This window comes from Rana temporaria, chromosome 4 (assembly GCF_905171775.1).
Source record: "Rana temporaria chromosome 4, aRanTem1.1, whole genome shotgun sequence".
In the NCBI taxonomy this organism is placed as follows: domain Eukaryota; kingdom Metazoa; phylum Chordata; class Amphibia; order Anura; family Ranidae; genus Rana; species Rana temporaria.
This window is the reverse complement of record NC_053492.1, coordinates 437,820,031-437,831,100: the sequence shown is the minus strand read 5'-3', so window position 1 is coordinate 437,831,100 and position 11,070 is coordinate 437,820,031. Positions and strand designations below refer to the sequence as shown.

General features: G+C 40.9%; 1 protein-coding gene across 2 annotated transcripts in view; it reads right to left on the bottom strand.

Annotated features, from left to right (window-relative positions):
• Positions 1-5,169: 5,169 nt before the first annotated feature.
• Positions 5,170-11,070, bottom strand: part of LPGAT1 (lysophosphatidylglycerol acyltransferase 1) — a 167,928-nt gene continuing 162,027 nt past the window's right edge. For both annotated transcript variants that reach the window (XM_040351482.1, XM_040351481.1), the window contains one exon: positions 5,170-8,871. In XM_040351482.1, the coding sequence (XP_040207416.1) occupies positions 8,700-8,871 (172 nt within the window). In that variant the 3' untranslated portion in view covers positions 5,170-8,699. The remainder of the gene's footprint in view (positions 8,872-11,070) is intronic.

The following is an 11,070-nucleotide window of genomic DNA, read 5'->3' as shown; positions in this document are numbered from 1 at the left end:
AAACATTGTGTTTACAGTATTAAAAAGGAAGCCCACTAAAATGATCCACAATGAATTCATAAAGGGCCCAGCCATCATTTAAGAGTTGTACTGCTCCTCTAAAGGGAAAAAAAATAAAATTGTGTGTGGGTTTCCATGCATGACACGAATTAGCCCAAATATTTCAGCTAGTCAGCATATTTCATTGTAGAGTTGCTTGCTATTAGCATTCCTAAAGACAGTCTCAGTTCTTCTTCACTGGAAATTGATATGCCCATAATATAACTTTTATAGCTACATGAAACAGTGAGCCTCTAATGTGTACATTATCTGCTCTCTCACTGGTAGTTAGCAAGACAAACTAGTAAGATTAGTAGTCTATAGCCTTATGCCTCGTACACACAATGAGTTTAATCGGATGAATGGCCATCCGTTTTTTTTTTTGCAAGCTAGTCTCCATATCGAAAATTAAAAGGTTACTAGAGTTACGAAAATTCTCAGATGAAGATTGTACTGATTAAACGAAAATCGTACGAGAATTATTTTTGCGCTTGTCACTTCAAAAATTATCAGATAAACTATCATGTTCGGCTCTCAAAAGCAGTGTACCAACCATCAGATTATCATACGATCATTTGGAAAGCAGTACTTTTTGTCCGATTTTCTGATCGGGTGCACGAGTTGAGTCTTTACTTTCTATTGATAAGTTTTCTCAGTTCCGGAATTATTTAATTAGTAATTTTTTAGCTGAATGGTACTTCAGAAATTCTCATTCTAAAGCCTCGTACACATGATCGCATTTTCATTGGACAAAGCGTAGGACTTTTGCCCGGAACTTGTATTGCATACAAATGGCACACAATTGTCAGCTAACAAGCAGGAAACTATGTGGTTTTTCAGCTTAACGCCACCCTTTGGGCAACTTCTGCTAATGTTGTGTTATGGTGAGCACTGCTGAGCATGCGTGTTTGTACTTTGGATTTTTGTCTGAAGGACTTGTGTACACAGGATCGGATAATCCGACAACACACATTTGCCCTTGGAAAATTTTAAAGCATGCTATCCAACATTTGCTGGCGGAAAATCTGACAACAATTGTCAAATGGAGCATACATACGGTTGGATTCTCCAACAGTCTGCCATCACACAATTCCCGTCGGAAAATCCGATCGTGTCTACGGGCCTCAACAGTACCAAAAATACTTCAGCAGTCAAGCAGACTTGAAGCAGGTAGAATTAAGTTCACTATATCAAATTTTGCTTAGGATGTTTGACTACTATCCTGTATTCTGCAGTCAAAACAAATCAATGTTCTTATCTGTTGGTTAAATGACACCCACTACTCTGCAGTAGACTCAGCAGTGTATGCAGTATTGATAGAGCAATGCTTAGAGATTTGTCATGCTGAAGGGCAAAGGCTACAGTATAAAGGGCCCCCTATGCAGAAAGCTAAAAGAACCATCATGCAATGACCAGATATCTATGCTACCCCATAAACAAACCTTTTTGCCATGAAGCCGGCATTGATCAGCTTTCATATATGGAAATGTAAACATTCTCAGACCAAATCCAGCTCCTAATAGTCTGTTTATAGGCAGTCATTAAGCATCTGTTCTGAAAGAGCAGATTTTATAATAACATTTGTAGAAAACACGTTAAACCTAGTGGTGAATTAAAGCCCAATGAAAACCTCCCATTTAAATTAAATGCGCTCTAGCTCTATCAAAACCCCCCAAAAATTCCAATGTCACAGGCTGGGTTTACACTTAGATTGGATGTGGTTCACAGCAAGGGTCCGCTGCGTCCCTATTCTCAGTTTCAGGGACTTATCAGGCCCAAAAATTGTTGTCTGAATTTGGACCTGAAAAAGGAGCCAAAGATGCACAGGACCGCTGTGCAATCCGCTTTGTGCCCATCACAGAGATTTGTGACCCGGATTCATGGAGAGACGGGCATGCTCTCCTGTCATGTGAATTGGAATGCGGGGAAACTCACATCCAATTTCTGGAAGTGTGAACCCAGCCTTACATTTTTTTTTCTTAAAGCAGCCATAGCTGAAGTAAAAAACCCTGTCCCCTGCCAGCAGCTACAGAGAAGGACCCTTGCTCTGTGTGTAGAAGCAGTGATCTTATTGCAGAGGTCCGACAGAGCCTGAGCACTTCAATCAGGGGGAGCATAAAAGTTATGCTGTCTGCGGAGCTATAGGTCTGACTTAACCTTAGAGATGGGCTCAGTCGTGTTCAGGATCCCAATCCCGCCAGGAAGCAGACACATTGCTAATTAGGCAGTGAGACATTTCCCAGTCGGCAGCTGCACAGATCAGGAAATGTCTCACTGCCCGTGATTAGCGGCGTGCAGTGCCCGCTTCCTGCGTGGGATCGGGCAGGTGGGTTGGGACTGGGATCCCGAACAGGCCTGAGCACATCTCTACTCAGGAGGAATGCTTGTCGTATCCCTGCAATGAGACCACTGCTTTTCCACAGAGGCCAAGGGTCCTTCTCTGCACTTTATTGCAAAAACGTGGTTGTTTTATATCTGCTCTGTTACTGCATTATGGCAAATTAAAAAGGGTGCTTCTGGTGCCGCGTATGGAAAATTCATCACTTTTGCTTAAACGAGTAATAATACACTGGATTCACCAAACATTTGAGCTCTTCTATAAAAGATGCAACAAACTGAGTTGAAGTTCTGTACAATATACAGAAATGCCCCTGGCCCCGTCCCATGGAGCATTTAATAGGCCACAACACTACTTCCAGGGAATCTTACATTGTTGGGCAAGGTGCTAAAAGCACCCGTGGGACAATACACCCAGAGTATATTTGTTTTTTTTTTATATTTGCTACCGTTGATTTTTTTTTCACATGGACTCTGACATCTCTATAAAAAGGAATGCCATCAAAACCGAAAGATACCAAAACAAAAATGTCACCACAAAAGGAGAACAGAAACCAAGGCAGTAATAGAATATTCCCTTCAGTCATTAATGTGTCTGTCAGCACACAACATGAATAATCACTTCCCATTCGTCTCCACTGCACAAGAATACATATATGTTCTTCGCACAACAGTAACAAAATCGGAATAGCTTGTGTATTTGGTCTGTCCATGAAGCTTTTCAGACTCCATTTGCTATTTTTTCCCCCGCCAGTGTAAGATTTTCCCTATTTTTTTTTAATCCAAGTTGTCCCTTGAAAAGAAAGCCAATTCCTCCTTCACAACCTTTTCCATGGGGCATTGGGCAAAATGTCTCTTGATGCTCTGAAACTCTCCACTTAGAAAATAAAAGGAAAAAACAACAAAAGATAAAAAAGGGCAGGAGTCCTCAGAATATCACCATAGAAACTTGTCAAGATACACCGTTTTTTTGAGACAAATTGTTGCACTAATGTTTTTACCTGGGTGAATAAAACCTTGAAGGGATATATGTTCACCATTATATCCTCCTGACCTGCTGTTCTCTTAATTATGGTCTTTAAATGTAGTATAAATGACCAAATTATTTATATTATGTACAGTATACACTCGAATGGGATCGGATATAGTGTACTGTTGCGCTATATAAATACTGTATTATAATAATTATCCAGAGTACTTTAGATGGTGGAGTTATTATTATCCAGAGTACATTAGATGGTGGAGTTATCATCCAGATTACTTTAGATGGTGGAGTTATTATCTTCCAGAGTACTTTAGATGGTGGAGTTATTATTATCCAGAGTACTTTAGATGGTGGAGCTATTATTATCCAGAGTACTTTAGATGGTGGAGTTATTATTATCCAGAGTACTTTAGATGGTGGAGTTATTATTATCCAGAGTACTTTAGATGGTGGAGTTATTATTATCCAGAGTACTTTAGATGGTGGAGTTATTATTATCCAGAGTACTTTAGATGGTGGAGTTATTATCCAGAGTACTTTAGATGGTGGAGTTATTATTATCCAGAGTACTTTAGATGGTAAAGTTATTATTATCCAGAGTACTTTAGATGGTGGAGTTTTTATTATCCAGAGTACTTTAGATGGTAAAGTTATTATTATCCAGAGTACTTTAGATGGTGGAGTTATTATTATCCAGAGTACTTTAGATGGTGGAGTTATTATTATCCAGAGTACTTTAGATGGTGGAGTTATTTTCCAGAGTACTTTAGATGGTGGAGTTCCAGGCAAACAAATACACTTAAAATACATGTATGTGAATGGTTTTACCTGCTATACAATCTGATATTTTGTTCAGCCTCTTTTGAAATGGATAACCTCCTGGGACACTACGTAGCCAGAACAGAGACATCAATAGTTATAGCCGAATATAACTTTGCTCTTCATTGAACATGATCACATTGATAAGATCTCCCCTACGAGTCTCTTCTGACCTAAACACATCCCCCTATAGCACATAAAATGTGCAGGCCATGCAATGGAACCCGATTGGTTCAGTATTGAACCACCCACTTACAGTTTGATTTCTCTAGTTCCGGAAGTTAGGAATTTATAATATAAAAAGACAGATTTCAGACAGGTATGCTATCAATACTTAAAAAAATATTTTTATTGATTTTTTTTTTTAGTTGTTAGATAACGGGACTGAATTTCTTTGCCACTTTAAAAAAAAAAAAAAAAAAAAAAATGCCCACTTTTTTTTGTTCTTTCATATCATAACATCCTAATATTTGAACTTTATTATCTCTGCCGGTAATGTGGAATAGATCAGGATGGTGTAACTAGCGATGACCCAAGGTTGCAGATAACACATGAGGGTCAAATTAAAGTGGTTGTAAACCTCAGACATGAAATATCAGCAAATAATATACCTCTACAGGGTGTACATATTTTCATCCAGAGCAACAAGTGTAATTTCTGTCTGCTCCCTAGTTCCCCTGCTATAAGCATGAGTCACTTTTGTCAAGTTTTCCTGACACCAAGAGAAAAAAAGTTGACTGGGGAGGGAAGCTCCAGCTGATTGACAGCCTCAGCTCTGTTCCTGTGTGCTGCCTGAAGGGGCAGATGTCCCTTTCCTCCAATCAGCTCTCAGTGCTCTCCTCACTGAGCTCTGCAGAATGTAATTTCAGCTCTCCGATCCTTTTTTTCTGACAGCTCAGACATTCTGGACTTTGAACGGCTGTAGAGGAGAGAGGGCTACAGATAAACAGGTACAGCGTATGTAGGAGGATTTGTTTACTTTGTGTATCAACTGGGGCCAGTCGCTTCAATCGGTATATATAAGGTTTTACAACCACTTTAATATATTACCTTATTTGAACTTGGCCAAAATATATTACAATCTGGTAGCTCTGGCATTTTGTATCGACTTAAAAACATGGAATAAAACTCTGTTTTATTGGTCTGGCAGTGCTACTCACAATTACCATATGAGAAACGCTATTTTTTTAATTCCAGTCAACAGTCTTTAACAGAGTGAAAGAGTTGAAACTTCTGTCAAACTTTTATTGCCATCTGTTTGCCTATTGAGGAGTTTCACTTATGCCACTAAAGGTGTTTTTATTGCTCTCTGTGTGTCCTCACTGGACAGATTCCATTCACTTCCTGCCTTTGAAACTAAAAAGACAGCTATAAAGACCTGGCAGAGGTTCTAACCCTTCCCAAGTACATACAAAAACCGTAAATTAACATTTTATGTATTGGTTTTACACAAGTAACTGGACACTACAACCCTCTCTGGAGGAGCACTGCATCTCAATGACTAGCATACTCAAAATCCATTATATGGCCAAATGTATGTAAACACCACTGTAAATTATTGCGTTCAAGTGCTTCCAGTAGAAGGCACTGTCAAAACTACATCATTCCATGGAATTTTAGACAACTGTAGGCTTTGTGGAATCAGTTTAGGGAAGTCCCTTTTCTCTTTCAGCATGACTGCACCCTAGAGCAAAAATCAAGATCCATAAGGACATGGTTTGAGAAGTTTGGTGTGGAGGAACAGAAGTGGCTCGAACAGAGTCCAAACCTCTACCCTAATTAACATCTTTGGGATGAAATGGAATGCTAACGGCAGGTTCTTATCCAACATGATAGGCCGGATCCTGACCTTCCACGTGATCTTTTGGCTGAATGGGCACACATTTTTAAAGACACTCAAAAAACTTGTGGAAAGCCCTCTTAGAAAGGTAGAGGATGTTCTAGCTGCAGAGAGATGCCCATAGTTGCGAAATGGGATGTCCAAACGCATATAGGCATGACAATCAGGTATCCACAGACATTTGGCCATATAATGTATTTTACCAAATGAAAAACGTGCAGACACTGTATCAACAAAATTATATTTTTTCAGGTCAGAAAAATGTTACAGTGGTGAACCAATCTTAACAAAAACATGTTAACAGAATACAGGATTTCCCTTCATTACTGCCCAAGTAGGAGCCTACTTACAGCCTCCGAGGCCAGTAGGTGAGTAATTAAATTTGGCAGCCATTTTGTATGTCCGAATGGAAAAGGAATTGGACTTTTTAGGCACAGGTACACAAGTTTTCATAAAAATCTATTACAAAAATTTAAAAAAACACTGACAAGAATTATTACATAAAGCACATATGGTTTTAAGAGGAGTTGAGTCATACCCAAAACCACCATAACCCTGTACTGGTAGTAGACATGCATCTATTGAAAGATAATAACTCATGTCCATATAGGTTCAATGGAAGTGGATATGGTGTAAAGTTTTGCTACATGTTGCGCGCTTCAGTGCTTCTTCAGGAGCTTTAGGCAAGTGTTAAACATAATGCATACAGAATTCATCTTAAAAGTATCTGTGGAAACAGTTGATCACGGGGGAACAAGGGGCAACCAGCAGAAGGTAGAAAGGACAGGTGGTATAGCAAGGAATAGTCCACTCATAAGGTTATTTAAAAGGTGTAACCAAACACCAGAAATTGCTTTATATGCACTGAAATCATTAAAAGCCTTATTAGTACCACTTGCTTAATATAAAATTAAGTGCCCCCGTTTTGTCCTGCTGTAAATAGCAATGGCAGCTAGTGCTCCCATTGCTGTTTACAGCAGGAGTCACAGTGGAGTTTCCTGGTGAAGCCTTCCATTGGGTACTGCTACAGCAGGACAAGCAGGGTCACTTTTATATTTAGCAAGTGGTACTAATAAAGCATGGATTCCTGAGGAAGCACGTAACACCATATCCACTTCCACCGAGCCTATACGGACACAAGTTACCGTCTTTCAATAGACAGATGTCTACTACCAATACTAGGTTATGGTGGTCTTAGTGGTTTTGGCTAGGATTTAACTCTTCTTAGGCATAATGTGCTTTATGTACATAGAGGCGATTTAGTTCGCGTTTGTAGGGCTATACAAGTTAATCATTCATTCATGTAATAATTTTTGTCAATGTTTTAAAAAATTTGTTTTTATGAAAATGTGTGTACATGTGCCTAAAAAGTCCAATTCCTTTTCCATTCCAATATATCTCTCAGCTAGGACGTGGCACCTTGCACTATGGATGTATCCCACAGTTCCAACCTGTTGTGATACGATTTTGTTAATTTAGCACATTTTGTATGTCCACCACTGGAGATTTTGATAATGTGAAATACATAATCAGAGCAACTTTTAGTGGTATTCCTTCAGCTGTTCTTCTGAAGACAAAAGAACATCAAGCGATTTGTGCTAAGAATTTGGACTTTTCAATGCCCTAAATGAGAAGCGCTCAACAGAGCTAAAAATCAAGCTGACACACAGGCCAAGGGCCTGCAACCGATTTGAAAAGATCGAGAGAAACAATAAAGGACGCATATGGTGCGAGTCAAGCCCTGATTTAGGAAAACAATGACTTCCCCAACATCGTCCACTGCTCGTCACATGTACGCAGCCAAACAGAATGACACTAACGCAATGAGACAGGGCAGTTGAGGGACATCATCAGATGTGGGTTCTAGCAGTATTAGCACTTAACAGTCCACAGAAATTTTACTACATTGGAAAAAAGTGCAATTAAAAATGAAAAAAACAAAAACAAAAAAATACTATTATTGATATAAAATTCACATATGAAATGGTGCATTTTAACACAGAAAAAAATGAAATCTAACAGGTAGATAGACACTCCTCCTCAACAGGGATAAGACAAGTAAACCAGGTGCATTGTGGTAAACATAAAACGACCGTTTTAATCTTCGCCAAGTTGGGCACAATTCTGTGATGCCAAGATGGACAGAGAGAGAACAGGACAGGAGCACGGACACCTATTCTACGTAATCTCACCAGATCTTTTTTTTTTAATCCCAACGCCTACCTTAGGCGTTTTAGCCGATGCGCAATGCATTTCATAGTCTTGTATTGTTGGGCGGTGCCTTGGGTCTGCACCCAAATTGCTTAGGGATCGGCAACTTGACGCTCGTTGCTACGACTTAAGGAAGCCAACCCGCTGAACTTTCTTCTTTCTGTAGGTTTTCACTGCCCTTGTTAAATGAGTCAACAGTTTCAGGCCTCACCTTCATTAGTTAAACAGATTCAGAAAGACTTCTGCCCACTTGCTGAAGACATGTTAGCAGGTCATCCACATTGAGCCGTACTATCACGCCAGTTTAAAACTGCCCCAGTCCGGGCTTAAAATGCAAAAAAAAAAAAAGTAATATAAAAAAAAAAAATATATATAAGTCAGCGATTTTGTTGACTGTGGTGTTTTCACATTCACACAGATAACATGGTGCTCTTTTGTTAGAGCTTGCAATTTCCTACGTCTGAGTCCTCAGGTCCCACTGAGCTTTTTTAAAATAGGCAATGATAAAAATAGCGAAGAATGCAGTACCACATGTACCCTGACAAAAAGGCGAACGACTGTACAAGGAAGAGCCAGACATTGCTTAGGGTCATTTCCCTTGACACGGCTTTCTTCTGTCCCTGCAGGGGAGGAAAAGCACCTGGAAGAAAGGAGAAACAAAACTGAAGGACAAATGTAGCTAGAATCTGGTAAACCACCTTTAGCCTAAAATGTCTGACAAACAGGAAATCACATCATATCAATGAGCACAACGTTTTTTTAGAGTCATTACTGAAAGGGGTTGTAAAGGTACGTGTTTTTTTTACCTTCATGCATCCTATGAATTAAGGTGAAAAAACACCTGGCAATTATGCCCCCCCCCCCCGTTTTACGCGCCTGAGCCCGTTTACCTGCTCGGCTCATCCCCGACGTCCTCTTTTCCACAGAGTCTCGGCGTTGATTGGATAGATTGATAGCAGCGCAGCCATTAGCTTCCGCTGCTGTCAATCAAATCCAATGAAGCAGCTGCCAGGGGCGGGACCGAGCCATACACTTGGCATCTATGGACGCCGAGTGTTTGACACGCGAGCGCACCCGAAAGGTAACCCCCTCGGGAGAGAGCTTCCCAGAAGGGGTTAGCTATTGAGGGGAGGAGCCGAGAGAGCTGCCGTGGGACCCCAGAAGAGGAGGATCGGGGCCACTCTGTGCAAAACGAACTGCACAGTGGAGGTAATATGACGTGTTTGTTATTTATAAAAAAATAAATAAAAAATGAACCTTTAGTATCATGCAAAGCTTTTGAATTGAAATACAGTGGGGGAAATTATTTGATCCTCTGCAGATTTTGAAAATTTGCCCACTTACAAAGAAAGAGTCTATAATTGTTATAATATGTGAATTTTAAATGATAGAGACAGAATATCCACCAAAAATCCAGAAAAAAACTCACATACAAATGTTATAAATTGAGTTGCAGTTCAGTGAGTAAAATAAGTGTTTGATCCCCCAGCAACCAACAAGAATTCTGAGGCTCCATTCACACCTAGGCGTTTTTACGCCCGACGCCCTTGCAGCCTGCAATACGCTGGAGGGGCGATTTGACATTGTCGGCTATGGAGATGGTTCACATCTCCACGCCGAACGCCAAAACGCCGTATGCCTGAAGCTCAAAACAAGTCCCGGACTCTTTTTTTCAGGCGGCTTTCGGCGTTCGGCATAGCCGACAATGTTTCAATCACCCCTCCGGCGTATTGTAGGCTAAAAACGATGCGTTTTGTCGCGGCAAATCGTGGGACAATACGCCGCGTTCAGGTGTGAATGCAGCCTTACTCCCACAGACTGGCAACAGTATGTGCTTATGTGGTACACAGATTAGTCCTGTCAATTTAAGAAGGTGCTCTGTACGACCACCAGGTTCTCCAAAAGACACCAGTCTACAGAATTTTTCTTCCATTCAAACATTACCATCATGGACAAGACCAAAGAGCCGTCAAAGGATGTCCGGGACAAGATTGTAGACATACACAAGGCTGGAAAGGGATGGAAAGACCATCAGCAAGAAGCTTGGTGAGAAGGAGACAATTGTTGGAGCGATTATTCGCAAATGGAAGAAATGCAAAATAACCAATTGCCCTCAGTCTGGAGCTTCATGCAAGATTGACTCATGGGGTGAGGACGATCATGAGAAAAGTGAGGGATCAGCCCAGAACTACATGGGAGGAGCTTGTGAATGATCTCAAGGCAAGCAACACAATACACCGCCATGGAATGAAAATCCTGCAGCGCCCACAGGGTCCCCCTCCTCAATAAGACATATGTACAGACTCGTCTGAAGTTTTCCAAAGAACATCTAAATGATTCAGAGAAGGATTGGGAGAAAGTGCCGAGACCAAAATTTAGCTTTCTGGCATAAACTCGACTCGCTGTGTTTGGAGGAAAAAAAAGTGCCGACTATGACCCTAAGAACACCATCCCTACAGTTAAGCACGGAGTTGGAAGCATTGGCCCGGATTCTTAAAGCACTTACGCCTACCGATACGCCGCGTAAGTGCACGGATGCATCGTCGTATCTATGCGCCTGATTCTGCAAGATACGCCTGAATTTTGGCTTCACACGACCGACGTATGGTTCCTACGCCGTCGGAGCCTGGGCGCATATTTACGCTGGCCGCAAGGGGCGCTTCCATTGATTTACGCGTCAAATATGCAAATGACTGAGATACGCCGATTCATGAACGTACTTGCGCCTGGCGCATTCATATACGCGGTTTACGTAAGTCGTACGTCCGGCGTAAAGTTAATCCTCATAAAGCAGGGGTAAGTCATGTTAAAGGTATGGACCAGGGAACAGCCATCGTAT